The 25976-nt window shown below is 39.1% G+C and overlaps 1 protein-coding gene and 1 long non-coding RNA gene across 2 annotated transcripts in view; both read left to right on the top strand.

The window, feature by feature from the left end:
• The window catches only part of LOC108798743, a 21471-nt gene extending 9674 nt beyond the window's left edge, over nt 1-11797 (top strand). Inside the window, exons 2-4 of the long non-coding RNA XR_001941972.1 lie at nt 3908-4008; nt 9364-9415; nt 11787-11797. This is a non-coding gene — a long non-coding RNA (uncharacterized LOC108798743). The remainder of the gene's footprint in view (nt 1-3907; nt 4009-9363; nt 9416-11786) is intronic.
• A 15-nt stretch (nt 11798-11812) lies between these two features.
• On the top strand, nt 11813-25690 carry ZDBF2 (zinc finger DBF-type containing 2; the record flags this gene model as incomplete). The annotated part of the gene is made up of 4 exons (XM_018570525.1): nt 11813-11838; nt 17454-17559; nt 19222-19349; nt 22909-25690. Coding segments are annotated over 4 exons (2922 nt in total), but the record flags the coding sequence as incomplete, so codon positions are not given.
• Between the last annotated feature and the right edge of the window lie 286 nt (nt 25691-25976).

Below are 25976 nucleotides of genomic sequence, written 5' to 3'. Positions count from 1 at the left end.
CCCAAGCTAGAGGCTGGAGTACTAAGTTAAAATGCATTAGCCCAAAGCCCTTAAACAGGTATTAGCATACAAGAGCTGTCTTTATAACCCATGGATTATTTTACTAATTTTAAGTATGATTTCCAAATATATACCAGATGAAAAAATGTGCCTTTAATTTTACTTATTAGAATTATGCACTCTGTGTACGGGGCATAACCATCTTAATATGTTGCACATAGAAGTCTTATTGCTATTCAGCAAGACTCTCCACAACGTGGCTGGAAGTGAAATGAGGTTCTTTTGACCCCTATACTGTAGTAAGGATACAGGGCAATGCAGTTGAAATACAGCTTGCATGCTTTTCCTGCATTTACGTCTGTCTACATTAAAGTACACTTGTCACAAGAGAATTGTATAGGTTCCCATTCTCCCCTTCTGATCTTCTTGGAAAGTTCGCTCATTGGCTGTCAGGCTGATGTTTTGGCTTTAATTGAAATGAGGTTCTTTTGATCCCTAACCACTCTTAAACACTTTCTGAATTGTGGACCCAGAAGAAATTTAGTAAGCTTGTTTCAGGCCGGTGATTCAAAGGTATTGAGGCCAAACATAGCCAGGCAACTAGAATATTCAGAAGGGGGCCATCAATAGCAAACTTTAAACAGTTCAAAGGAAAAAATATATCACCACTCCAATTCCCATTCAGAGTTCCAGCCACATGACAGCCTCCCGAAGTGCAGGTAAAGAGGTTGCTCTTGTTCTAACTCAGTAATCAGCAGAAAAAATACTGAAACAAGCAGGGGTGCCACCGATAGCCATCTTTATTACAATATCTTCATTTCAGTAACACAGATGAGCCCTACCATAGAGCTGCATGCCTCTTAACATGATGTACAGGGGGCTGTTTCAGACTGCTGGAGACCTGGACCACTGAATCTTCAGGATGCTGCAGGTATAGGGACGTTTCATATATTAGTAATGCAATAAAACATTACAAAAAAATCACACATTCTCTACTTTTTATGTACCCCGACTGCATACCCATATTAAAATATCAAGGTTCATTTGGGCTTTAGGCTTTTTGCCCTGAAATGATTTAAGGGCCATATGGCATATGCATTATTGAAGACTATAAGACCAAAAATGCATTATGTAGCACCAAAAGAAGCATCTGCACCTTTTTCAAAGTCGCATGGCAGTGCAACGTATAGGTATATATGGGTGCCATAGAACATAATGGAACATTGTTGCACAATGGCAAGTGGTATAAATCGCACAGGTCGGAATGGGGCCTAAAATGGGCATGTCACAATATGCTATTAATAGTTGGCATAAGGTAGAACCCTTTATCAAAAGAAAAAAAATCTACTGTCCACCATGCCACTGCCATACAACTTTAATTTTTGTTCCTATGTATGAACACTCTTTCCTGTCATAGTATCATAGCTGAGAAGGTTTGAACTTAGATAAATAAAGCTCAGCATCCATGTACCAAGAGAAAGATAGTCTCTAGCTTTCTAATCAGACTGGCGTTCTTTATGAATAGAGGAATGCATGGCTTTATTAGAGTCAAGTGATATCTGGAATGGTACTTCAATGCATACTATTTGGAACACTACAAATACCTGACAAGACTGCATTTTCCACTTTCTACAGTAAATGGAAACCCCATTGAAGTACTCTATCCAGGATTTAACAGATCCTGTAGAATAACTTCTTCTAAACGCGGTGACGGACCTAAGTGTTAGCTTGTGATTCCTGAGCTACTCTTGACAATGATAGCTGTAAATGGGTGCTATATGTAATACTTCTAATTTGCTTGTCTATTTCATTGAAACATTTAGATATTTACATTACAACCCATCAGTCTCATAAGCCCCAGAAGCATCTTGAGCTTCTGGATTGGTTTGACTGTGGCTGATGTCAGATATGCGAATTAATAAGCTTCACTTTTTCTAATTAAAAAGCACAAGGTGTCCATCCATACTAAGAGGTTTCACTCAACAAGCACTCGTAAGGGGGTCAGTCCATTCAATGCTTTAATTACAAAAAGGCATAAAAGCAGCAAACAAACAAATGCTAATGTGTTTCAGCCCCCAAACTGGGCCTTAGTCGTAACCTTTGGCTGAAGGCTCTGGCAAAAGCTTTACTGGGCACTGAGGTTCCAGCGGCAGGAATGGAGACAAAAGGGTAGAGCTGCTCCATGATTCTCAATTGCTCCATACTAAGAGGCATTGGTTCAACATAGGGGAAATGAAAGGGAAATGCTATCTACAAGACCATGGGTAGGATTAGACACCTGTTCTTCATGTGACAGAGGAGAGCAACCACATTCAAATCTGTGCTGAGCTGATGTTGCTCATCATTCTTGGTGAGGTATGTTGCAATTCACAAGCACCTCACCCAAATTTTAAGTTTATCAGACAGCTGATTATCACTGATTTCATTCTGGTTAAAAAAAGGCTGTAATAGGTCTTGTAAGGATACAATGTGAGAAGCATTGAAGTTCAGGAATGCTAATGAGTGTTAAGTGCTGGTTTGTTGGTGTTAATGTAGTACAAAAGGGGAGATGTCATCCCTGGAGCTAATGAGGGTTCTCCTTGGAATGGCTTTATTCGATTGTTAATCTTGCTGGCTGCTGTAAAGAGGTTTCCTCAACATCTTCTCTTTCAGTATTTCTTATGCTCTTTAATTTAGAATTCTGTTTCCAAAAGCAATGGTAACATATGGTTAAAGGGATTATAACAAATATATATTTACTATATAAAATATAACTGTTACAGATTTCCGGTACACTCATATTCACATAACCATGCTCTCTAATGCATTTACACATGGATGTAGTTTGATACAACTACATAATGTAGCAGCATTGCAATGCACTGTTACCTTAAGGCCTTGTTCACACCAAGCGCAGAGCAGGTGCAGAGCAGATCACTTGCAGACCGGATCAAAACTGCGTCCAATGTATTCCAATGGTATTTTTTGCTCCAGTTCACATCGCAGCGTGCAGTTCCAGAGCAGGTCCAGAGCAGGTGAAAAAACTCCAGCAGGCCCTATTTTACCTGCTCTGGATCTGCAAACGCATCAAAAACGCATGCAAATGCCTGGAACGCACTGAAAGCCCATTTTTAACTTTTTTTTTAAAAAGTTGTTTTTTTTAGCCAAAAACACGTCAAAAACGCATCTAAAAGACTAGCATGCGTGTGCAGAAACCTGACCGGATCTGCTCTGCATTTGGTGTGAACAAGGCCTAAGGGAGAGCAATGAAATAACTTAGATTTACTGGAAGACATCCATATGTCCTGTAAACGATCTGTTAGGGTCCAAAATGTAATCATTTAAAAGATTGGAGTTATTTGTTTTGCATCACTTCCACATTTTATTTCAAAAGATAATAAAATAGTTGTTTTAAGCTTATAGATATAAGTCCCTTGTGTAGGTGACTTCTACACTGAGCCCTTATTGTTTTGTATAGTTTTTCTTATTTTAATGTGAAAATTACACTGATGTAGACAAGCTTAGCCCTGTGCTCAGGATGCTGCCTTGTGTCATATAAGGTGGTGGCGATCATTTTAACAGAAAGCATTTTTATAAAAGAGTGCAGGACATTTTATAAGCAGAAAAAAATGATTGCTTTTTAGACAATGTGTGGTATACATTAGGTGTGTGCACAATGTTTATGAAGAAAGCAATACTTACAAAACTCTAAAGCCTAATAAACAACACTGGGACTTCCTGGAAGATAACACTGACCCCAAAAAGTGAAGGCCATTGAAATCAGATGGAATAGTCCTTTTAGCATTGTATTCAGGCAGTGGTGTTCTCTATACCTCTTGTGCCTTTTTTAAGAATGTAGACAATATTTTTTTAATCCCAAATTTGGAAGTAAAATCGAATGTAACATTATTTTCCTGGTGTACTACAGATGAGCCTCAAAGATGAAAGTGACTGATGTGTTTTGATGAGAGGGAATTCTTTACATCTAAAAAAGTTGACAACTGATGTGCAGAACTATCATATTTCAAGGTACGTGCTGTCTGCAATCTAGTCTTCCATTCAGCAATGCAAAGGGCAATGATGATATACACGGTGCAGTAATCCATAGCTTCCAATCAGATTTCAGTTTACATAGTAATATAGTAGGTGAGGTTGAATAAAGACAGTTCAACCTGTGTGTGTATGGGTGCATGTTATTTTGTGTATATATTTGTATGGCTCCAACACTGTTCATAGTTTTGTATATGAAGCGAGGTAAGAAACACATCAACAAGTTTCTTGAATTTATTACCTGTGGAAGGGAGTTTCACAATTTCATAACTCTCACAGTAAAAAACCACCTACGAATTCTAAGATTGAACCCCCTTTCCTCCAACCTCCTGTTGAGTCCCCATGTTTTCAATACAGTTTTCGGATTAAAAGTTTGTTCCCGATATTGTGGTCTCTATTGATGATTTTGAAGATTGCAATAAGGTCCCCTCTTAATCGCCTCTTTTCTAAGGTGAATAAGTTTAAATTTTGAAGGAGATCTTCATAACTCAGGCATTCTATCCCTTTAACTAATTTTGTAGCCCTTTGCTGAACTCTCTCCAGCTTGAGAGTTTGCAACCAAAACTGTACCGCATACTCAAGATGAGGCCGAACCAGTGATTTATAAAGTGGAAGTATTAAGGTGGCCATACACCTTACAACCATCGCACGACTTTCATTGTGTGATGGTTGTAAGGTGATTAAAAGTTCGTACGACCTGCACATCTTGGACAGGCAGATTGTGCATGCGATGGCAAGTCCTCCCCGCTGAGGGGAGAGCTTACAGATGATTGCAATGGTGAGCGGGCAGTGTGCGCTTGCGCACCTCGGCCCGTGCGGCTTTTGTCTTGCAATCACGCTACCAACCCGACGGCTCGCTGTATGCTGAGACGCCGCAGCTGAAGCGGATCCCAACAATTATGTCTGGATCCGCACAGCTGCGTGAGTGACAGCTGGCTCTGCCTATCTAGAGGCAGAGCCAGCTGTACCCGCCCCCTCCCCCGTCTGATCCGCCAGTCGGCGCTGGCGGATCGGAGCGGGGAGGGGGGAATCCAGCCCTTCCCCTGTCACAGCTCTGTGCCGTGACAGGATCGAGAGGTGAGCGAACGCCGGTATGTGTTCGCTCACTTCTCGATCTACTGAGCCGACCTGTGACAGTCTCATTGTCACAGGTCCACTAGAACTATGAGGTGAGTGAAAAGCACTCACCTCATAGTTCTCCTTTAATAGATTGGTCTGGCAAGAACGGTCCTTCATGAAACCATGTTGGTTACAACTTATGATACCAGTTTTATTCACAAATTCCTGCATATAGTTCCTTATCATGCCTTCATATATTTTGCACACTATGGACATTAAGCTGACAGGCCTGTAGTTACCTGGTGAACTTCTTTTCCCCTTATTGTACATTGGCACCACATTCGCTTTCCGCCAATCTGCTGGGACCATACCTGACATTATGGTGTCCATAAAATTTATGTACAGTGGTCTGGCTATGACCTGACTAGGTTCCTTTAGAACCCTCGGATGTAACCCGTCAGGTCCTGGGGATTTGTTTACATTTGATTTTTCTAGTCTCTGTAGTACTCTCCGACAGCCACTGAGATACGTTGAAACTGGTACTACTATTTCTGCAGCTGATTCCCTGATCTCTGCCCATGCCGTCTCATCTGTAAAAAATTAAGAAAATAATTTGTTTAACGAATTCGCTTTCTCCCTCTCACTGGTGGATAACCTCCACTCGTCATCCTTTATAGGACCTACATGTTCTGTCCTTACCCACTTGCTATTTATATATTCAAAGAATTTCTTGGGGGTTCCTTTTGCTTTCTGTTACTATGTGCTCTTCGTATTTTACTTTTGCTGCACTGATTGCTTTTTTACATCTTTTTTTGCAATCCTTTTCGAATGCCGATGCTGACCACTCTGACTTATATTTTCTGAAGGCCTTATCCTTTTCCCTTATGTGTTGTTTTACCTTGCTAATTAACCACCCTGGTCTAACTTTTGCTTTCTTAAATGTATTGGTAAACAGAATGCAACGACCAAATTTGTTATTTAAGATATGTTTGAAACTTCCCCTTTTCTCCTCTGTGTTCATATACACTTGTACGAAAGGAGCAGCGATCCTGTCCGCCCCCCCACCCCTCCCCCCCGCCGCGGTTTTCGGGGTCCCCCGCTCCTCTGGGGGACCCGTGACCACGGCGTAGGAATCACAGCGCCACCTGTCTCAGCTGTCAGGAACTACATGCGTCTTATGTTCAGGTGCATGTTATGGACTGCAAAATACGGTATATCTTCTTTTTTTAATAATTGTGTTCAAGACTATAAAAACACTGTTTATGAGATACTATTTCCAAAATATGAAGCAGACGGAGGTTTAGTAAACTCTTTGCTATAAAAATAAAATGATTCCAGACAATGAATGATCCATGAGCGTAATATGCTAAACAAGCAATATGTAAAATCCGCTGTCTGCCTGTTTTGTTATGTTTTCCCAGTTTCCACATTCAATTGTGTGGATTGTAAGAGGTAGTTTTAAAAGGGATTTCCAAGGATTCCATCCACTCTGCAGAGGATGTTTTGGGGCTTTTTTGGTCACCAGTAGAAGTAACACAGTGTTCTGTCCAGGGATTTTTTAGCATAACAATGAACAGAAAAGTCTCTCAGCTCAGCTTTGTGGCACAGTTCTGTCTATTCTTAAGACAGTGCTTCCTCAGTCTCAGCCTTTCTTCTGAACTGGTTCCATTAGTCACCAGACTGGACCTCCCAACTTTCCAAGATGAGAAAGAGGGACACCTTCTATCGCAATGTATTTAGGCAAAGGAAAAACCTCTGCCAAGCCCGCAGTTATGCGGACCATTAAGAATTTATATGCCAAAATTGATTGGTGAACCCAGAATTTTTTTCACCATTACTTTTCCTTTATATTGGTTTTTTGAAATAGCAAATAGGATCATTAAGAGATAAGTTAAGGGTTTTAGGGCAGAATAACACTCTTGATAGTTAAATAGTACGTTTTTAGAGATATCTGGACATCATACCCAAAAGAGGGACAACTAAGGAGGAAAGAGGGACAGAAGGATTTGGTTCCAAATGAGGGACAGTCCCTCCAAAGGGACAGTTGGGAGGTATGGTCACCAGAGTGGATATCCAGACTGGGTGGACACGTTTCCTACGTGATCGCATTTGCATTGCTGTTACGTCACATAGAAGTCTTGACTGTTTTTGAAACTTTCCCATTTGTGGGGAAGACCCAGCTGTCTCTAGTTGGTCTAATTTCTTGGGATGCCTGTTCTGATTTTTGAGGGACCCTTTCTCTGCCAAAACAGACTCACTCCCTGTCACTTACTGCATCTTTAAAGTGACATACAATGCTTCTGTCTCAGGACATTCACAGAAAGAGTTTAGTTTAGCCCAGCTAAACATTTCTCACAAAAACATAGTAATGTCAATACAGCTACCATTGATTCTTATAAAGTACATCACATTGAACTGCAAATGCGGTTCTAGATTTTCAGGTCAGTAGACCATTTAGGCTGGTTGGGAACCAGGAATAGTTAGGGCTATACATTTGCACTGATGCTCATAAAGGCTTAGGAATTGCTTTTTCCCTGAGGATATGGATCATCATACAGTCTCTTTGTTTGCTCAGTTATAGACAAACTAAGTACACGTAATATCCTAAACCTGACAGTTCCAGACTCCACCATTTAAAATAATTGTTCACAACTGATGAATAGCTTGAAGACACATTCAGAAAACAGGGAGATGTCAACTCAAATATTCTGGAACAATGATATAATATCAACTAGACAACTATAAGCCTGAAGGTTCTGGCCTGTGTAGCCAGTGACAATATGCTGCCATTTTGTCTGTGAAAAGCACTGAAATAAGAGATGATGACACTGAGCAACATAATAACTGCTCTGTGATTCTATCCATCCCTCTTGCTCTACAAAGATAAGCACCATCAGCACACAAAACTAATATTCTCAATATGTTTAATATTTCCTTGTAATAGTTTAATGTATATCATTTTATCACTGTTCCTTAATGTTTTGAAAACCTTGCTTCATCATTTGTAATTATGTATGTGCATGGGGGAAGTCATATGTGCTTATTACATATGCAGGTTTCCTAATTTGCAGTGCTACACAGTAGCTGTGTTCTACAACCCCTGCTGATATTACAGGTCTGAGTTGATCTGATTGAAAACAATGCACTCCTCAAGTAGCTAATATCTTATCCCAGCAATTTAAAGGCTTACAAGTTATTAGTAATATGACTCCCCTAATCACCCCCACCACCACCACCTCAGAGAAATGCAATAGTACCTAAGAACTGTTGGAAATACAACAGCATATACTAATGTACTGATATGTCTTCTGAGCTGTAGATGGCAGTGTAGTGCAATGTTAGTCTCTATGTGCATGCTTATCTATGATGCACAGAAAGTTGTATTTTTTCCTTTCTGTTTTTCTTCACAATGCTGTATAAATACATGTAATGTTCTTCTAAGCAAGTAAAACTTAATATAGCATTCCTCAAGATCTCAGTGCTTTATCTGAACACATAACCAACAAGAACGAGTCTTCTTGCGCTTTACATTACTGGGCATAGCCACGGCCTGACAGTGTTAATAGCCTCTTTGAAGGTGGCAAATGGATTGCAACTGTGCCGGATATAGGTAGCCCATTAATTTATATAGCCAGCTCAGCTCTAAAGTGCTTTAAAGCTGATCTCTGGAATAAGCAAATATTGTTTAAATATAAGAGGCATGTATATTCTTACTTAAACCTTGGGATGCTTTGTGAATATCTTCCAGATCTGTACAGTGTCCACAATGAGACTTTGGGGTTGATTTACAAAAGGCACAGCCAAAATAACTGAGCAGTGCCTCCATCTGATTGGCCAACAATTTTCTGCCCAGGTCCTTTAATTTTTAAATAAAAGGATATTGGGCGGGAGCCAGCAGACAAGGCCACCCACTGGGTGAAGTTCATTAAGAACAAGCCATAATTCACTCAGTTTATAGCCAACTTTACAATGTTGCAGTCTGAACACAGAGAGAGAGAGGAGAATGCATTAATGCTTCCTACTGCCTACAGGAGACTGATAATATAATCTCAGCCTGGGCAAAAGTCACTTGACAAGAGGTAAAGGGCTGCTGCTAAATAATGATTGCTGCGACATGTCAAGAATGCAATTATGCCGACTTTTAATACAGTTACTGAGAGATACACTTTTAGTGAAGCAAACACATGAATATGTTACAATTGTTGCAACTGTTTTATGTACTTTTTAGAAGGTGAGTGGAGCTTATATAAATCCTAAATGTTTGTTTTTATACAGATGCATGATAAGAGAAGGCAATCTGAAGAAGGTTCATCTGCTTCAGTACAAGGTAATAGAACTTTCACTTTCTGTTTACTTTCTCAATAAATCCACCATTTTCAAGTAAATACAGAAACATTTTATAGCCAATACTATATGTTTTGTACAAGCTGTAACTGCAATAGCCTTTGTTTCTCAAAGTTCCTTAATTGTGCATACAATGTAATACTCAGTATCCGCGCTATGGAAACAAATCAATATCCCCTGTGCTATAGCTGCCATGCCAACACTAACTGTATGAAATAGTCTAACTACCTGCACCACGCTACTAATCTCTTGTGTAATAAACTAAAAATACACATACATAATTGTGCTAAAATCCCACACTATATAGATATTTCATGTGACTATGAACTTCACGTGCACTATGCGCCAAATATGCTCCACACACAACCGCTCCCCCCCCAAAAAAAAAATATTAAGACAACAATCAGCTAAATAAACATAAATTAGTGATAAAAAACAACAAATAAACAATGTGAATAGTTCATACACTAATCCACTTAAAAACGTTGTGAACAGTCCACACAATATTCCACCCAAAAGAATTCCAAATTTTGTATAACACACGTGAGTAAATCACATCATGATCCACCGGACAGTGTTCAAAAACATATAATCCACATCTCAATGTTCCAAAAACCACTGAAATTATGCCAGTAGGTTATAATGATGAAGTCGGTGTTTCTCTCCTCCGGTCCTAAACAACGCATAGATACACTCACCAGACTTTTTTGACCATATCATCAAATGGTCAAAGTACGCATTCGGGTGAACGCTCCTCTTTTTGTGCATTTGTGACCAGAGCGGGCAGCTCATCGGCTGCCGACTCTGATCGTACAAAAATGTTCCGGCAGGCTCCTTCGATCAGGTTACTCAAAAAACGGCCGAAATTGACACAGTGTATGGCACCCAAAGAGTTTAGTTTCACAACATAGCTTTTATATGAGTCTCCACTCAGAGATAAATAAGCTATGTACTCAATGGGGTTGATTTACTAACAGAAAATAGACTGTTCACTTTGCAAGGGAATTTGCACTTTGCAGGGGAAGTTTCCCTTGGCTTGGTGAATGTTGTGACATTTCACTTTGCAAAAAATACCCAATCATGTGCAAATAAATTTATAAAAGAACAGGATTTTTGCTTGCACATGATTGAGTGATGGAAGTCACCTCATTCACTAAACTAAGGAGAAACTTCCCCTGCAAAGTGCAAGTTCCTTTGGAAAGCGAACAGCGTATTTAACTTTAGTAAATCAACCCCATAATGTTGACTCTCTAAAGCGATTGAACTTGCATTATTCACACAAGAGTAAGACAACTTTGATGCATTGCAGATGTGGGGAAAGGTGGACGAATGTATCAAAACTGGAGGAGACAGAATCTGGAGCAGTTGCCTGTAGTAACCAATCAACAGCTCTTTTCTATTTGTTTGGTTACGTTTAACAAATTAAAGATGTTTGTTTGCTGTGGTCAGTTGCTCCAGATTTTGTTTGCTATAGTTTTTATAAATTCCCCTCATGGATTATATATCTGTTTCTCAGTATCTTTCCATCAAAAGTCAAGAGGACAAGAAAGCCCTATGTCAGATCCATACGAATTTCCGAATTCCAATGCATCCGAATGTGTACGAATCCAAATTTCGGTTTACGAATTTCACTAAAAAACTAAAATTAATTGGACATGTGACTTTTCTGGCCAATCAGATATGTTTTTCGGTCTAATGCATCCGAATGGGTCTGAACACAAATTTTTGTTACGGCAACATGAGAGCCATATACAGTATATACAATACTAAAGCTCAGACTCCAAGACCCAAATGGCATTCGGAAATTCGGATCCCGAATGCCATTTGGGTCTAGGAGATTCAGCTTTAGTATTAATATTTGTATATGGTTTTCTGTTTTAATCGCAATGAATATTCGTAAACTCATTCGAAACTAACAAAATTTGTATTTCGTCCTAATCTGAAACCCGAACTGTAATAATGAAATATCCGAACCGAACAAAATTTTTCCACAGCTTACATGTCTAAGTGAAAGTAGCTGTAGCAACGTAGAAATTCTTTGAAGCAGTTTTGAAGCTGGACTGTTTTCTATAAAAGATCTGAAGGTGTAGTTGGAGTTTTTAGAGTTGCCTAGAGAGGAAGGTTTGCTTAAGTTCCAGAGCCAACATCTCAGAACCTTTCCTAACAAATATGGAATACTGCCACACCGTATAATTGGAGCTCCTCTGATGAAGCAAAACCAAAATATAGTTTACAGAAATGTATTTGAAATTGCCAAAAAATGTGATACAGCATTATAAAAAATGGAGCTGAAATATCATTTTTGTTTGTCATCTGTTAACATACTCTACTATCTATATCTTCCTTTACTGCAGATGCGGATAGACAAACAGAGGTTAATTCTGTTAAGTTGGATGGCAATAACAGGTAATTTTTATCTGTAGCAGTTACATTTGGTCTTATTATACCCTATCTAGATATGTCCCATAATATTTGACCACACAAAGGAAGAAATGTGCCAATTGTACTGTCACAGTAAAACATTACACCAGTTATGTTCTATTTAGCAATTTGCACTAATACTAGCCATACACAAATCATTCAGTGGAGTCATTGTTTTAAAATTCTGATTGAAACTAACATTAATAATTGTTTTCAGCTTTAATCTAATTGGATCAAGTTGGAGATTAAAGCAATTGGATCGGTTGGAAAACTCAATTTCAAGTCAATCGATTGTTATATGGATCAAGTGATTGAAAGTGATTGGATTAATTAAGGCAAATTTGCCATTTATTTTGCAAGCAACCATTGTTTCAGGCATTCAATTGATTAAAACAATCCGATCGAGTGGTGAATTTCATAACAAAATATATGTGTATATGGTCAACATTACATGGTATGTAGAAGAAGGATTGCCACACTGGCCTGGAGAACAGAAACAAATGTTCTGCTTCCATCAGAATCTGAAAGAGTGCATGGAAATAATGCTTCAATTATCTCGGTCTGCATCTCTTCTAAATGCCAATATGGACATGCACTATTTGAAGTGTAGATAAAAACAAAATATATTTTTCAGGTGTTTGACGTTATGCCTCACTATATACACATTTCTCAAACAAATGTTTTTTGTTTTTTTCGTGAATCTACTGTTTGGCAGGCAGACTAAACTACTGCTAATTTGCAAGAAAGCAGCTTAACGTTGTTAGCCTGCAACAGAGAGAGCTGATCCTGACATGATCTCCAGATAAGAAGCTTTGCAAAAAAAAAAAAAAAAAATTTGTTAAAGACAATTATATACAAAGCTGCATAATGCCAGACATACTGAAATTAGGGTTTACATGCACTTTAAGATCTCCAATCTGATCAAAGCAGTGCAGTACATCGTAGTGTATGGGTATATGGGTAGTCATAAGGAGCTTCTTTTTCAGTACTTTTATAACAGAGGAAGCAATAGAACATAAACTGCCATGTTTAGAATTGAATTTAAAGTGCAGTCATCCTGCTACAGTGATAAAAGGAAGATGGGTTGAAGCAGTAAAAAAGGTGGGAAGGTTGCAATCCCAAAACCCCTTCTAAAACATGTGACTAGCAGTCTCCCACCTGGTAAATTGAATTTAGAACCAGAACTCCATTTAGCTGTCCAGTGAACTAAGACATTAAACTGAAATCCATAAAGAGAACACAGCCTACCTGCCCAAGGTTTCAGGTTTTTTTTTTTACCAAAGAATAGCTGTCATTGACCAGTACACCCTGCTCTTTTGTTGACAACCTAGTGATCTGAAGGGCCTATTTTTTATAAATCTTTTTTAAAAGAAGGACTCCGGGCTAATAAAATCTTAACCCCTGCAGTGGGCCTACCCACGCACTTCAAGGGATAGTTGCTCATTTTTGTCTAGGTTCAAAAATAATAAAGTTATACTCACCTGATCCTCCGAGCCAGCTTGCTCTTGGACTGCTCCATTCAGCCTAGCTCCCCCTGTGTTCCGGCAGTCTAAGGCCCTATGAGTCATCACGTCCATAACAATGTGTTGGACATGAAGACGCCAAGGGACATACTATCGCTGGAGCGGAGGAGAAGACAGGCAGGATGGAGCGGTGTAAGAGCAAGCTGGGATCTCAGTTTGGGTGAGTATAACTTTTTTATTACAGCTTCCTAGACAAAATGAGAACTTAACCCTTGCAATGTGTGGGCACTGCAAGGGTTAAGATTTAATTTTCCCAGAGTTCTGCTTTAATTGACTACCCCACTACTACGACCCCCTGCCATTGTCACATAGGCTTGGACACTGCTCATGTCTATCCAGCTGCCAAATGATACATAGTGATAACTCTTTTTACTTGGCCACTATTTGTCTTACACAGACACCCCTTGGTGACTCTGTCTGCCACTGATACAGCATGTCTATATAAATTCAGTTCCAGTGTAATGTTCACTTTTAATGACTTATGAAGTCTGTTTATGATTTGGATAGATGACTTGATAGTACTGCATATCAGATATTGCTAATACTTAAGTATGATCTGTGACATTTTCTTCTCAACTGTTTTATTAGATCCTGTACATTTAATATATTATATTCAGATTGATACAAATCTGTGTAACACAATTACCCTTTTAACATTATCCTGCAATGTGCCATCACAATTAAGTAGTAAATAGGTGCCATGTGAACTTCATAAGACAAAAATCCTTTGAAGATTTTACGGTTTACAAAAAAAACATGCTTGAGAAAGTATTTGTAAAGGATTCTGCTTGACATGAAACAGTGCTAAAGTTGCTGATGATGACATATATAAAGAGTTGGATTCACCAGTATATTTTAATGCCTAGAGGAGTTTATAGTTCAAAGTGTATATGAGAGCAACACATTATTTTACTTCTCAAACTGGAAGATGATATTTTCAGAGACGATATTTCTTGTTATAATTGTAAATCGACATATGTGGTAACTCTTGGAAGAAAGTGATTAAGAATACGGGATTCTATATTGCCACCTCATGGATTTTTCCTGGTCTGTAGCAAGTTATCATTATCTTCCACCCTAATATATTTGGATCTACAATGCAGTGGACATCAAACACTTTTCCAATGGATGGTAATTATATATTTTTTAGCAAATTGTGTTAGAAAAATAGCCATATATTATGTAGGAAATTTGAGAGATGTTATTAGTCAAAACTGTCATGTTTTGCATACAATAATTACATTTTTTGCAGAGATAGAGCTGAGAATATGGATTCCACTGTAGATTAAATAATAAGAACAAATATACAATTTTATGTTTAAGAGTTAACTAGTCTGCACAGCACTGCAAGCTTTCGAAGGACAAAATGCCCCTGCGTCCCAACACGTAGCTCATTAACTTCCACAGCAAATGCAGGAGGGTTTAAATCTTAAAGTGGAATTGCAGGCAAATGCTTAAATCTCTGATAGAAGAGGGAATCTGGCTACAGACTGAGTGGATTTTGGCTGGTTCTTGATGAAAAATGTATGGACACGGGGGTGAAATTGTCGACCGAACAGTGCCTATGTTCAAGTAGATGCAGGCACTGTTTTTTTGTAATTTTGATGGCCAGCAGCCGATGCTTACAACAGGCTTGAGAACATTAAACATAGTCACACATGTTACATTATCATTGGAAAAATCTTTAGATTTACCAAAACCTATGTAGCTCAAGGGCCTAACCAGATTTAACTAGAGATAGTTTTCTGAGGTTCCAAAGACATGATATTGTTGCCTGATCCATCCATCCATTTTCTCACATCTGGGGCTATTTTCAAAGTGTAACATAAGTTATAAGTTTATTGAAGCTTGTTATGGTAACTAAGGGGCTGATTTAAAAGGCAGTGGCATGGCTGTATTGCTGCTTTAAAAAAATAAAGCTTCACACATTTATAAAACACAGCATGCTTTACAAATATACATTTAATGCCACTGGTTTCAGGAGTCTGAAGGGAACAAAGTGCATTAAAACTGAATGGAAGCCGGGAGGAATCCTAGTCATGTGACCTGTCAAAGTCACACAACCAACACAAAGTCACACAACCAACTCCCCATTCACAGAGCTCTCTGCTACGTTAAGCAGTGACAACTCGGTGACGTATCGCAGTCTACGCACCATGGTCTGCATTTGATCATTTGGTCGTAAAACACAACAAGGGCCACAGTGTGCAGAATATAACGGAGAGCAGATAATTATATCATAACGGACCAGTTTATGAACTGCTTAAAGAAAATAACATTTTTAGAGCACAGCAATGTGCTTCATAATTAGCTTAGCGCTCTGCTTGACTTTCAGATTCTGATACTGGAGTAGCACTATTACAATTAATGAGGTGTGTGATAAAAATAAAAGCTGGGAGGAGATTCCAGTCGCATGACCTCTCAAAGTCACGTGACTTGCTCTTCTCTAATAACAGAGTTATTTTGCTGTGTTAAGAGAGGGAACTCTGTAGAAAACCACAGGTACCACGTCATGGCTTTTATTTTATAAATGGGCCACATAATGTATGGCGTAATATATAATGACGATATAAATACGAGTTAATATTTATATCCGTTCTCCATTATAAATGAACCTCTAAGTGTAGTTGGAATGTTTCTGAAAAGATATAAGGAATGGACTGTGCTTGTATAGTCACAGATAGCTTTTTACTTCCAATCACACTGTTATTCTTACCTATAGTAGGCACAGACAGTCATTGTGCTTGATGTTGACACAATGTGAACTTGCTCAGGTACAACATTTATGAATACAAGTGTCTGTAAAATTCATTTGAAAAACTGCCTAATCGCCCGTGTAATGTCTTCTTAACACTAATGCATTGAAAGCTGCACATTATATTTGACCTGTGGCTTTTACCTTTTCTGTGGTTACAGTGAAGGCCTTGATTTTATAGATGCATTTCACTGCTCTTTATAGGTAACTTTTGCTACACATGCCGTACATTGTGCCTTTTGTACAGTAGAGGGAAACACAGAAAACAAATCTTTTTTTTGTGGTTTTAATGACAAAGTCATTTTGCTGCCAATCAGCTCCAAGCCCCCATTCAAACATGAGTGATTTGTCTCTCCTTTCCAGACACACAACAATGCTCCACAATAAGACTTCCATTATAGTCTATGGGGCCAATTCACATTTCTCCTGACAAAGTGTAGACAATCATACACAATCATTTTTGGCCTCATAGACTTGTTGTGGAGGGCCAAACCAATAGACATTGTAGGTATGAGGGCCCATGTACCCCAAACACACCTCCTGGCTGCAATGCGATCGACCCCAGCACAACACGCAGTACTGCAATACTCTGCATTGTGTTGCTGTTGAGAAAAATAATACATGCAATAAACCTGCCGCACTGTAACTCATGGAAGGCCCGTTAATGTGCGTTAATTGCATGGAACCATGTGATTAATACACAACATAAGTGTGAACGAGCCCTGAATGAAACATTATGGTCCCCATATAGTTTGTGGATCATACTTTATTTTCTTTTTTCTTGATAGGCTAGAAGTGGGAGCCAGGGGGTGGAGCTGCAGGAGAGGATGGAAGAATATACTCTTCCATCCTCTTGTAATGCTGGGGGCCAGAACACATTTGATGTCACTGGTTGCTAGGAAAGAGGACCCCTGACGTCATTGGTTGCTAGGATACTAGTGGACTGAAGAGGACCGCAGTTCAGACACGGCTTGCAGACCAGACAGGGACAGACAAAGTGCCGAATACGATCCATGGGCTGTAATAAGCCCAGGTCTGCTCTATGAGGACTAATCTCCTGTACAGTATGCAGAAAATTCTGATATCTTAAAAGAGTATACCAAAATTATTTCAATTCTAAACATTTTTGTATAAAGATGTTTGTAGACAGAGAAATGTAACCTGCACGCTTGTAGACAAGATACAGTAGATGGAACATAAATCAAAAGCATTTGCAATATTGTGAACTTATAACCAGGTGGATGATACTGAAACATAGCTGTGATTTCCAGAGACTGCCATTATAACACTATCAATTTATTCATGTTTCCTTATTTTTCAAGGGGTAATGGACAAGTCCAAGAGCAGTTGGGAAGCAGTTTACACGCAGGGTATTATAGACAAGGATACTGCAGCTGCTGCCAAGTACATTATATTAACCTAGAAAAGGTAAGAAAACCTAACGTATTGAAAGAAGGTAAAGATAGCTGTAACCTGGATTCTAGTAGATGTTCTTTGACAGGGCTCTGTTTTTTGGCAATCGAGATACATTCTACTGTGTGATGTCATACTAAACTTTGTGTACCTCTCCGAGGATCGTTTTGTGTATGTTATAGAAAATGCTCAAATATTTCAATTATGTTTTAGGATCCAAAGCATTTTACAGACACTGACAGCAGTTGCCACTTGCAAATAGATTGACATATTGACAGCAATGTTATCATGGGGCCCAGGAAGGTCTTTATTTCACTGGCTGGCTGAGCCAGCCATGAGTAAAGACCATCTGCTGGGAGGCATGGTGATGTCACCTGTGCCTCCCAGAAACGTCGGAAGCCAAGGCCAGGGTTTGGCTTCTTTTTATTTAGAACAGGTTTTATTTACAGATGTTTTGGCTGGCAATACCTTCTGTTTGCTATGAAAGGGCCTATTTAAGGATTCAGTATTCAGGGTATACACAGATGCACCTTTTCAGCCTTAACTTTAGTCTTGCAGATATGTATAGGCTCCTCTCCTGAACTGAAATGGCTTACTCTGATTTTACGGCACACTGCAAGCTTCTCCCAATGACCGTTAGAAGCTGCAGCAAGTCCTTTCCAGGCTGGTGGCCATCCAGCATCATCTAGCTTTTTCCTCCCCAGCCTAACTGTCCCTGGCCTGCCCTTTTAATTTATTGGAATTCAGTTCATTCAGTCATAGAGGCTCAGCACCACATTCAGATTCAGAGTGCAGTCTGCATGTAAATGCTGTCTGCCTAGAAACACCCACTCCTCCGACTGACATCCCACCATCAAGGCATTTTAATCTTTACATAACTCCTCCTAAGTGCCAGCATACTGCTTGCATAAGGGCTGAGGGCAGTTGAAAGGAGTACTAAGGCAGGGTGTCGTAATGTTGTCAGGAAGCTATGTACAGCAGTCCGTCGGCCTTCCTATCAGCCATGATCTGCTTGCATTGCATAGAGAAGCAGAGACCCAGTGATGACACCACAGAATAAAATAAAGTATGCAATGAATACAGAAAGGTTTAATAAAAAAATGTCATTAGCTGAGAGAGGTATCTCGCTTTTTAACACATTTTATTCACAACTGTTGCTGCCTTTTTATATTATTGGTTACTGCAATTGGTTATTACAACTGGTTATTGGTCCTTCATAAATAGCAGGATGTATACTGATCTAAGGATTTTTTTTAGTTTTGGATGGAGCAGGGAAGTTAGAACCTTCTAGCAGAAAGGTTAGAACCTTTATCAGGTTTTTATTGCTGTTTGTATAGGGAAGATTCTCCCTCTTTATGTGTCCTGGAAACCATTGTCACCAGAATGAAAGTGAGGGAAAATCCAATTGTCGCTTAAACAGGAATAGAGGAGAAACCTTCTAATGGCAACACTTGTTTGAGTGACAGCAGTCTAAGATGGGATTTATCTTATTCTGCAGAGATTTCCTCTTACTTCTGGTATGCAGAAAAAAACTACCAGGTGTTTTATTTTTTGTCCCCAAAAAAATCTAGATACACTTTAATGGATACAGAAGATACATTTTGTTTTTAATTTTGACTTGCCTTGTCTTAATTTACTTTAATTTACTAAGTTTTTAATATATAATTTTATCTCTAGCATCTTGCAAGTGACCAGCACAGACGTGTATCCAAGCTACATAAGAACCAACTCAGTAAAAACACACTGATGGAGCGATTCTTGCAGGATGTTCATCTCTACCATCCTCAAAACTACCATGATACTAGGTAAGAGTTGTAAATGCCTAACATTCTATATTCTGTCACATACGCTCTCTGCTATCTAAGTATGATAAGTGTGAAAATCAAGTCCATTGACAACAGGTTCTTTTTATAGAGCTAAAGTGGAAGTCCAGCCAATTGGTTTTGTTTGGCTAGAATGGGAAGGAGCCATGCTGCCCTAAAAAGGGACCCTGCGTGTTTAAAGGTTGACTTTTAATGCCAATCATTATAGTGAAAATAGTCATCCTTTCTGATAATTGGATGGTGTGCTGATGACATATACCGATTGTCATGATTAATGGTGCCATCAGGGCTGTGCCTATAATGAGGCAGCCTGAGGAGGTTGCCTCAGACGGCATTTCATTGAGTCACATGGGGGGGTGCCTGCCGCCCCCTTTCCGGTCAGAGCATCCCAGGTTGCTAAGAGCTCTTAGCAACCTAGGATGCCCTGGCAAACGTCCTGCCCAGCTTACTAATGTCACTGGTTGCCAGGAGCTGAGTGGGACGCTCTGGCTGGTGTCCCACCCATATGTGGCTTATGTATTCATCTGTTTGCACCTTTGGGTAGATTTCCCTACACTCCCTGTCGTATTGACCACAGTCCAAAAATGTCCACCCTCTCTAATACATTTCCCATTAACCCCCTTTGTGTAGTAGTTTTGAAGCTGAAAGTAAAATGTTTTAATTGTTCATAGATTAACAGGTTTTTCAGGAACTATTTTAAATAAAGACCTTGCTCTTTTATATAAGATGTTTATAATATGGCAGAAACAATGGCTCCCAACCCTCTATAGAAGAAAAAAAGTTGTGGCTATGTTTGCAAATTAACAAAATGATACAAAACAATAAAGTGACTTTTAAAAGTAGGTAGCTATGGTGCAGAAATGGATATCCAGGTCAAAAAAAAACACTGCACTCAAGCTCTTAAAAACCAAAACATTGATTTTTTATGTAATTCTGACAATTAGAACTCATATGAGTTTTGAATAGGGTTAAATAAATACAAAACAAAATGCAATAAAAGCAATGTTAGGTGACTTTATAAAGGGTACTTAGTTCATTATTCATAGCATAATGTAAACAAAGTATATACACAGAGAGATAAAAGTACAGTCATCTGAGTTAGTATAATAACTTTGTTATTATGTGGTTGATTGAAAAATTGGCCTTTGAACCAAAGTTTTATGTAAGCATACATTTGGCTCTGTTGTTTAGATAGGAAAGCATTCACTGTGGGAGATGGGAACATATAGGGGGTTATTCACAAAGCTGCCGAGGGCAGCTGCGTGAATAACCGACCCGAAGTGAAGTGAGCCGAACGCGAAGTGAAGTGAGCCGTACACCGACTGAAATCAGCCGTACATTGGCTAGCAGTTCGGGTCCACCGAACATGCTCAGCATGTTCGGCCAACCCGAAGTGCAGAAGGAGTTCGACTCAGCTAATCCAACATCTCTCTGCTGTTTGGCCTATTCTCATAGGGGCCAAACAGCAGTGAGTGAATAGCCGAATGCCGCCGAGAGGCATTCGGCTCGGCTATTCTGCTTGGTACCTCTGTAGTACCGCGCGGAATAGAAAAACTGTAAAAAAAAGTAGAAAACGATTGGGCGGAGCTAGCAGTGACAGCTTGCTCCGCACAACTGTTTTCTTTTGGCCGGGACCAGCTGTCATTACAAGCTGGTCAGCCGGGACCAGCTGTCATTACAAGCCGGCGGTGATATCAAAGCCAGCTCCCCTAAGCTCTTATCATAATGACAGATCACCTGGTAACCAGGGGACGCTGATCTGTCTCTGCATGCAAGTTTCCAGAACCCACCGTGAGATGACGGCTGGCTCCTTCCAGCTGTCAGTAGCAGGCTGTCGGGCGGCCAATGGCTTTCACCTCGGCTCAGTCGAGCCGAAGCATATGCCTTCACCTCGACTGAGCCACTCAGCCAACTTCGGGAGCTGTACGGGCTATAGTGAATATAGTGGTCCTGGGGCCGAAGCATCAGCCAAAGCTACGGCTAGATCCTTCGGCAGCTTCGTGAATAGACCCCATAAAAAAGCAGCAGTTTGTGGAGTGGAGGGAGGTTTAAGAGTAAAAGAGAAAAAAAAGAAGAAGAAAAAAAAAAAAGAGGTAGAGGCAAGGACACGATTAAAAAGTAGAGTGATGATGGGGTCTTGCAGAATTAGTAAAGTGATAAAGAATTACTTTGCTATGTGTCTCAAGGATGTTTTAATTACGTTTTTATATTTGATAAACTACTTGAATTCAGTAAATGCATTTTTAACTTATTATGGTTTAAATGACCTACGTGTATACTAACTTACTATAATCACTTGCACACTAACGTCAGTTAAATAGTAGAAGTGCCAATTAGATTCCATTGCTTTGCACAGAGCTGTCAATCCAACATATTTGCAACTAGTAGCTAGAGGTGTAGAGAAAAGGAAAGCACAGGAAAGACTTTACTTCCATGCTCATACTTCATGGGTAGGTGAAACAGAAGGTTACAGAGCTGCAAGCTCTAAATAGTGTCACCCTCTGTCTGTGTAGTTTGGCATGAATGTGTGAATTGCAAATGTGGCAGAACATAATTATAAATATTTGAATGGGCTTAAAAAAATCCACAAATATACTCTATGTCCCCTTTAATGGTCCCTCGAGTGTAACTTGGTGGAACTAAACAGATGGTCACCCTTACTTTCTGTCACCACTAAATAATCTGCAGCGATGGCATAATAATTAAATAAAAACTCCAGGTAAAAAATGTAATTAACCCATGCAGTGGGGATACCCCGCACTGCAAGGGTTAAGTGCTCATTTTTGTCTAGGTTGAAAAATAACAAGTAACAACAATAACAAAGCATAATACGTTTTCTCACCCGAGCCTCGAAGCCAAGCCAACTTGCTCTTAGACTGGTTCTTTCTGCCTTGCTCCCCCTCCGCTGCAGTGGTCTATGGTACCTGAGTGATCACGTTCCATAAACCCCACTACAAGAGTAAATAGCATATTACCCAGAGTGATTCTTTAACTGTTTCAGTAACTTGAGATCGGGATAACTTCAAAGCCCAACTGAACTCTTCAGTAACATGTTGTGACTAAATTCCAGGTGTAATAAAGCAGTAAGTGATCACAGTCAGACAGTGAAGCAGTGACGGCCAAAGCAAAATAGCCGTTGCCATACTGCAGGGAAGGACTGCTTTAATTACTTTACTTTATGTGAACGCAGCAGCCTCTTTGCAGTGGTCCGACATGCCCCCCTGTGTTATTAACCCTGTCCAGGTCTCTGTAGATTACAGAACACATTCCACCTATGTTATAGAAAACAGGAGGGGGTTGTTCTGTAGTCAACATCAGGAGCGGGCAGCTTAGGGTGATAACACTACTCCTCCACAGATACAGTACAGGGATAGTTTTACCCTAGGGCAGTACGTGCTTTAATGGCAGGATCACTAGTTGAAAAGAAGAAAAAATAAAAATAAAGCACATCTAAGAAATGGTAAGCTGCAATATATGTATTTTTTGCTCCTGGGTTTAGATACTCATTATTAAGCAACTTATTCACATTTAACTTTTTCAGACCAACATATGATGATATACCAGAAGTTAATGTGCTTACTTCCTCCCATGAAGAAAGAACATGTACTCTCTCACAGGAAACTCAGGCTGCTGTCTCCAGCTGTGGAAAAATAACTGACTGGGACAAGCACTGTGTCTCTGAATCATATAGATCAAGGATCAACTGCAAGGAAACAACATTCACGCAATCACGGAACACAAACCCTGAAGAGGCCCAGTGTTCCAAAACTGGGTATCACCAACAAAGCATTTTCAGCAGTCCTCTGACTACTTGCCAAAAAGCCTTATGTAAAACGGTAAACACCATACCTCAAACCTTTCACTATAGCACTTTACCTTTATATCCTACTAGCCAGATGACTGCAAATAACAGTTTTTTGGAAACTCAGCATTCTGTGCATTGTTCAGGGTCCAGTAATAACAGAGAGACAAATTATGGGAAATGCAAAAAGTGCCCAGGTACCGCTAAATTGAAAAACCCTACAAATGACTTGCAAAACAGGCAGTTCAATTTCCAAGGCAGCTACCATCATCTGACCTCAGGCACTTTGTTTAAGAATGAAAGGATTTTCAAATCTCAGGAAAACAAGGAATGCATTCTCAGGGATCATGAGCTATATGATGACTCAAACAAACTAAAAAATGATGGAAAATGTAAAGGATTTTCCCACTTCAAGAACAAAGGGCTATACTTGAGCAAAGATGATGGAAATTTAGTAGATGAGATCATTGAGGCAGTAATCAAAAAATACTGCCATGAATCTTCATCAGACAAGACAGCAGAAAAAGACGAAGAAAGTGTATTGTCCTTAAATGTTCCATCTATTACTGAAGGCTCTACTCTAAGTTTTGATTTGAATGCACCTACAGAGTTAAAAGAAGATCACTTGAAAATCACAATGACAAATTTAGACTTGCACAAACAGTCTGATGTAAACATAGATGAAGAGTACAACTCAAAACTTAAATGTATCCTACGTGAAAGCCCACCAAAAGAAATACAGGCTATAAAACATGAACATGAAGAGGACGTTCTTCCAGCTCTGCCTCATATCCCTCCATCATTTGTTGGTAAAACATGGTCCCAAGTAATGTATGAAGATGATTTAAAAATTGAAGCCTTGGTCAAAGAGTTTAGAAAGGGAAAGTTCCATTGCTACTTTGAAGATGACTGTTCAGTGAATGTGGGCTCTAAGAGAAAACATAATAGCAGACAAATAGAGAAAAAAGTTGAGGTAAAGACAGAGGACTTAGATGAGTCCCAAAAAATGAATTTGCTGCCATTATTTGAAGATTTTTGTGAAGACCAGTACCCTGATACAAATAGTATGAAATCAGAAAGACTTTTAAAATCTAAGCCTGCTAAGCCTTGCAAACGAGTATGGAGGCAAGCTTCAAGATGCCAAGTAGTAAAAGTCAGCCATGGTACTCAGACAAGTTTGGTTAACTATCCAGTGGTAAAAAAGAAAGTCCTGAAAAGTGAATCCCAAGGAGTTTTTGATTACCTGGAGGAGGAAAGGACTCCGGACATGAAAACTAGAATGTGTGCTTTAAAGCTTCCAGAATCATACAACAAAATTTTAACTCCGTTACAACCCAAGACAATGGTATATGTTCTTTCCCACCCAGATATAAAACCAAGTACTTGTAGGAGAAGTCGTAATCGGTGCTCCACCGATAGTAGGGACTCTGTATATTTTAAATATAAGCAGTCACCTCTGAAGTATTATGACCCTTTGACTAATCGTATCCTTAAAACCCCTCCCAGAAACTCAGTACGAGGAATGAGTAGCAAGGCGCTCTGTGTTCGAAAGTTGTTCAGAAGTCTTAGTAGTGAAGGAAATGTTGATAAAGTTAATCCAGAATCAAAGGAATCAAGCACCTCTAAGAAGTCTCTGAGCAGTTGTTCTGTTGCTTCTTTACACTTTGGATCTGTGAAGGGAAAAGATTTAAGCTCCAGCATAAAGGGAAGTGGATCTTCTGTGAACTCAGAATGCATTGGCAGTGGCTATGTTAAATCAGGGCACTCTGAAAAACCATATACGCACATTACCATTTCTCCATGCAAGGCAGCTAACACCAAGGCAAAGGAAGACACTCAAAACAGTATCCTGCTCTCAAAATCTAAAAGTAAACCAATAAAACAGCAGAAGTTGATCACAAGAGAGCATCATAACTCTTCAGCTAGGCATAGCAAGTCACGGATAGAATCCTTAGATGCTGCACGATCCAAACATAATCCTCAGAGAATGGTGAAAAATTTAGGAAAACAAACACAAGGAAAATCCAAATGTAGAAAACAGCCAAGAAAAAAATCTTCTTCAGTTCTTCCAAAATCAAACAAATCATTTGCTCGGGCTCGTCATCCAAATAAAGAGAAAGTGACAAACCAAAGGGATGCAATCACAGTTCAGGATCATAAGAAAAGACTGGTAAAGTCAGAATTTGTTTCACTCAATCCCAAAAAAAGAAAGCAAATGATGACAAAAAACAGCTTTCAAAATGCGTATCAAGACAAACATATTACTAGATCTCGGAGCAAAACCTCTGAGCTTATAGTACAGAACACGATGCATTATCTAAGAAGTAGACATGCAGTAGCAAATATAGCTTCTAATACTAGAACTTTTACTAACAAACTGACCAGAAGAAAAGTCAGGTGAACTAAAATGTCAATGCTTATGGACTAATAAGTCACTAAAACACTGTGTGCTGGAAAACGGGTATTAGAGGTACATTTTTGATACTTTTTTATAGCTCTTTAGAAAAATTTGCTGAGTTATTATTCAAAATATTTTACACTTTCATAATCTATTAATAATGTTTATTGTAAGATATATGTCTTTATATAAAGCTATGTAAAATGACCTGACCATTAGTATAGTTGTCTTTTTGTATACTAATGTATTAAGATCAAAACAGAGCTCCATATTCAACTTACTGATTTTTTATAAATGTTATTAAATGGGGTATATTAAAGCTTTATTTTAATTTCCAAAATTGACCTTCAATTATAATATTGAAATGTAGGCTCTAAGTTTATAAAGTAATTTAGAAAACAATATATAA

Source organism: Nanorana parkeri, unplaced genomic scaffold (assembly GCF_000935625.1).
Source record: "Nanorana parkeri isolate BGI_ZX_2015 unplaced genomic scaffold, ASM93562v1 scaffold1548, whole genome shotgun sequence".
Classification (NCBI taxonomy): Eukaryota; Metazoa; Chordata; class Amphibia; order Anura; family Dicroglossidae; genus Nanorana; species Nanorana parkeri.
Note: the sequence above shows the minus strand (reverse complement) of the source record. Positions and strands in the feature narration are given on the sequence as shown.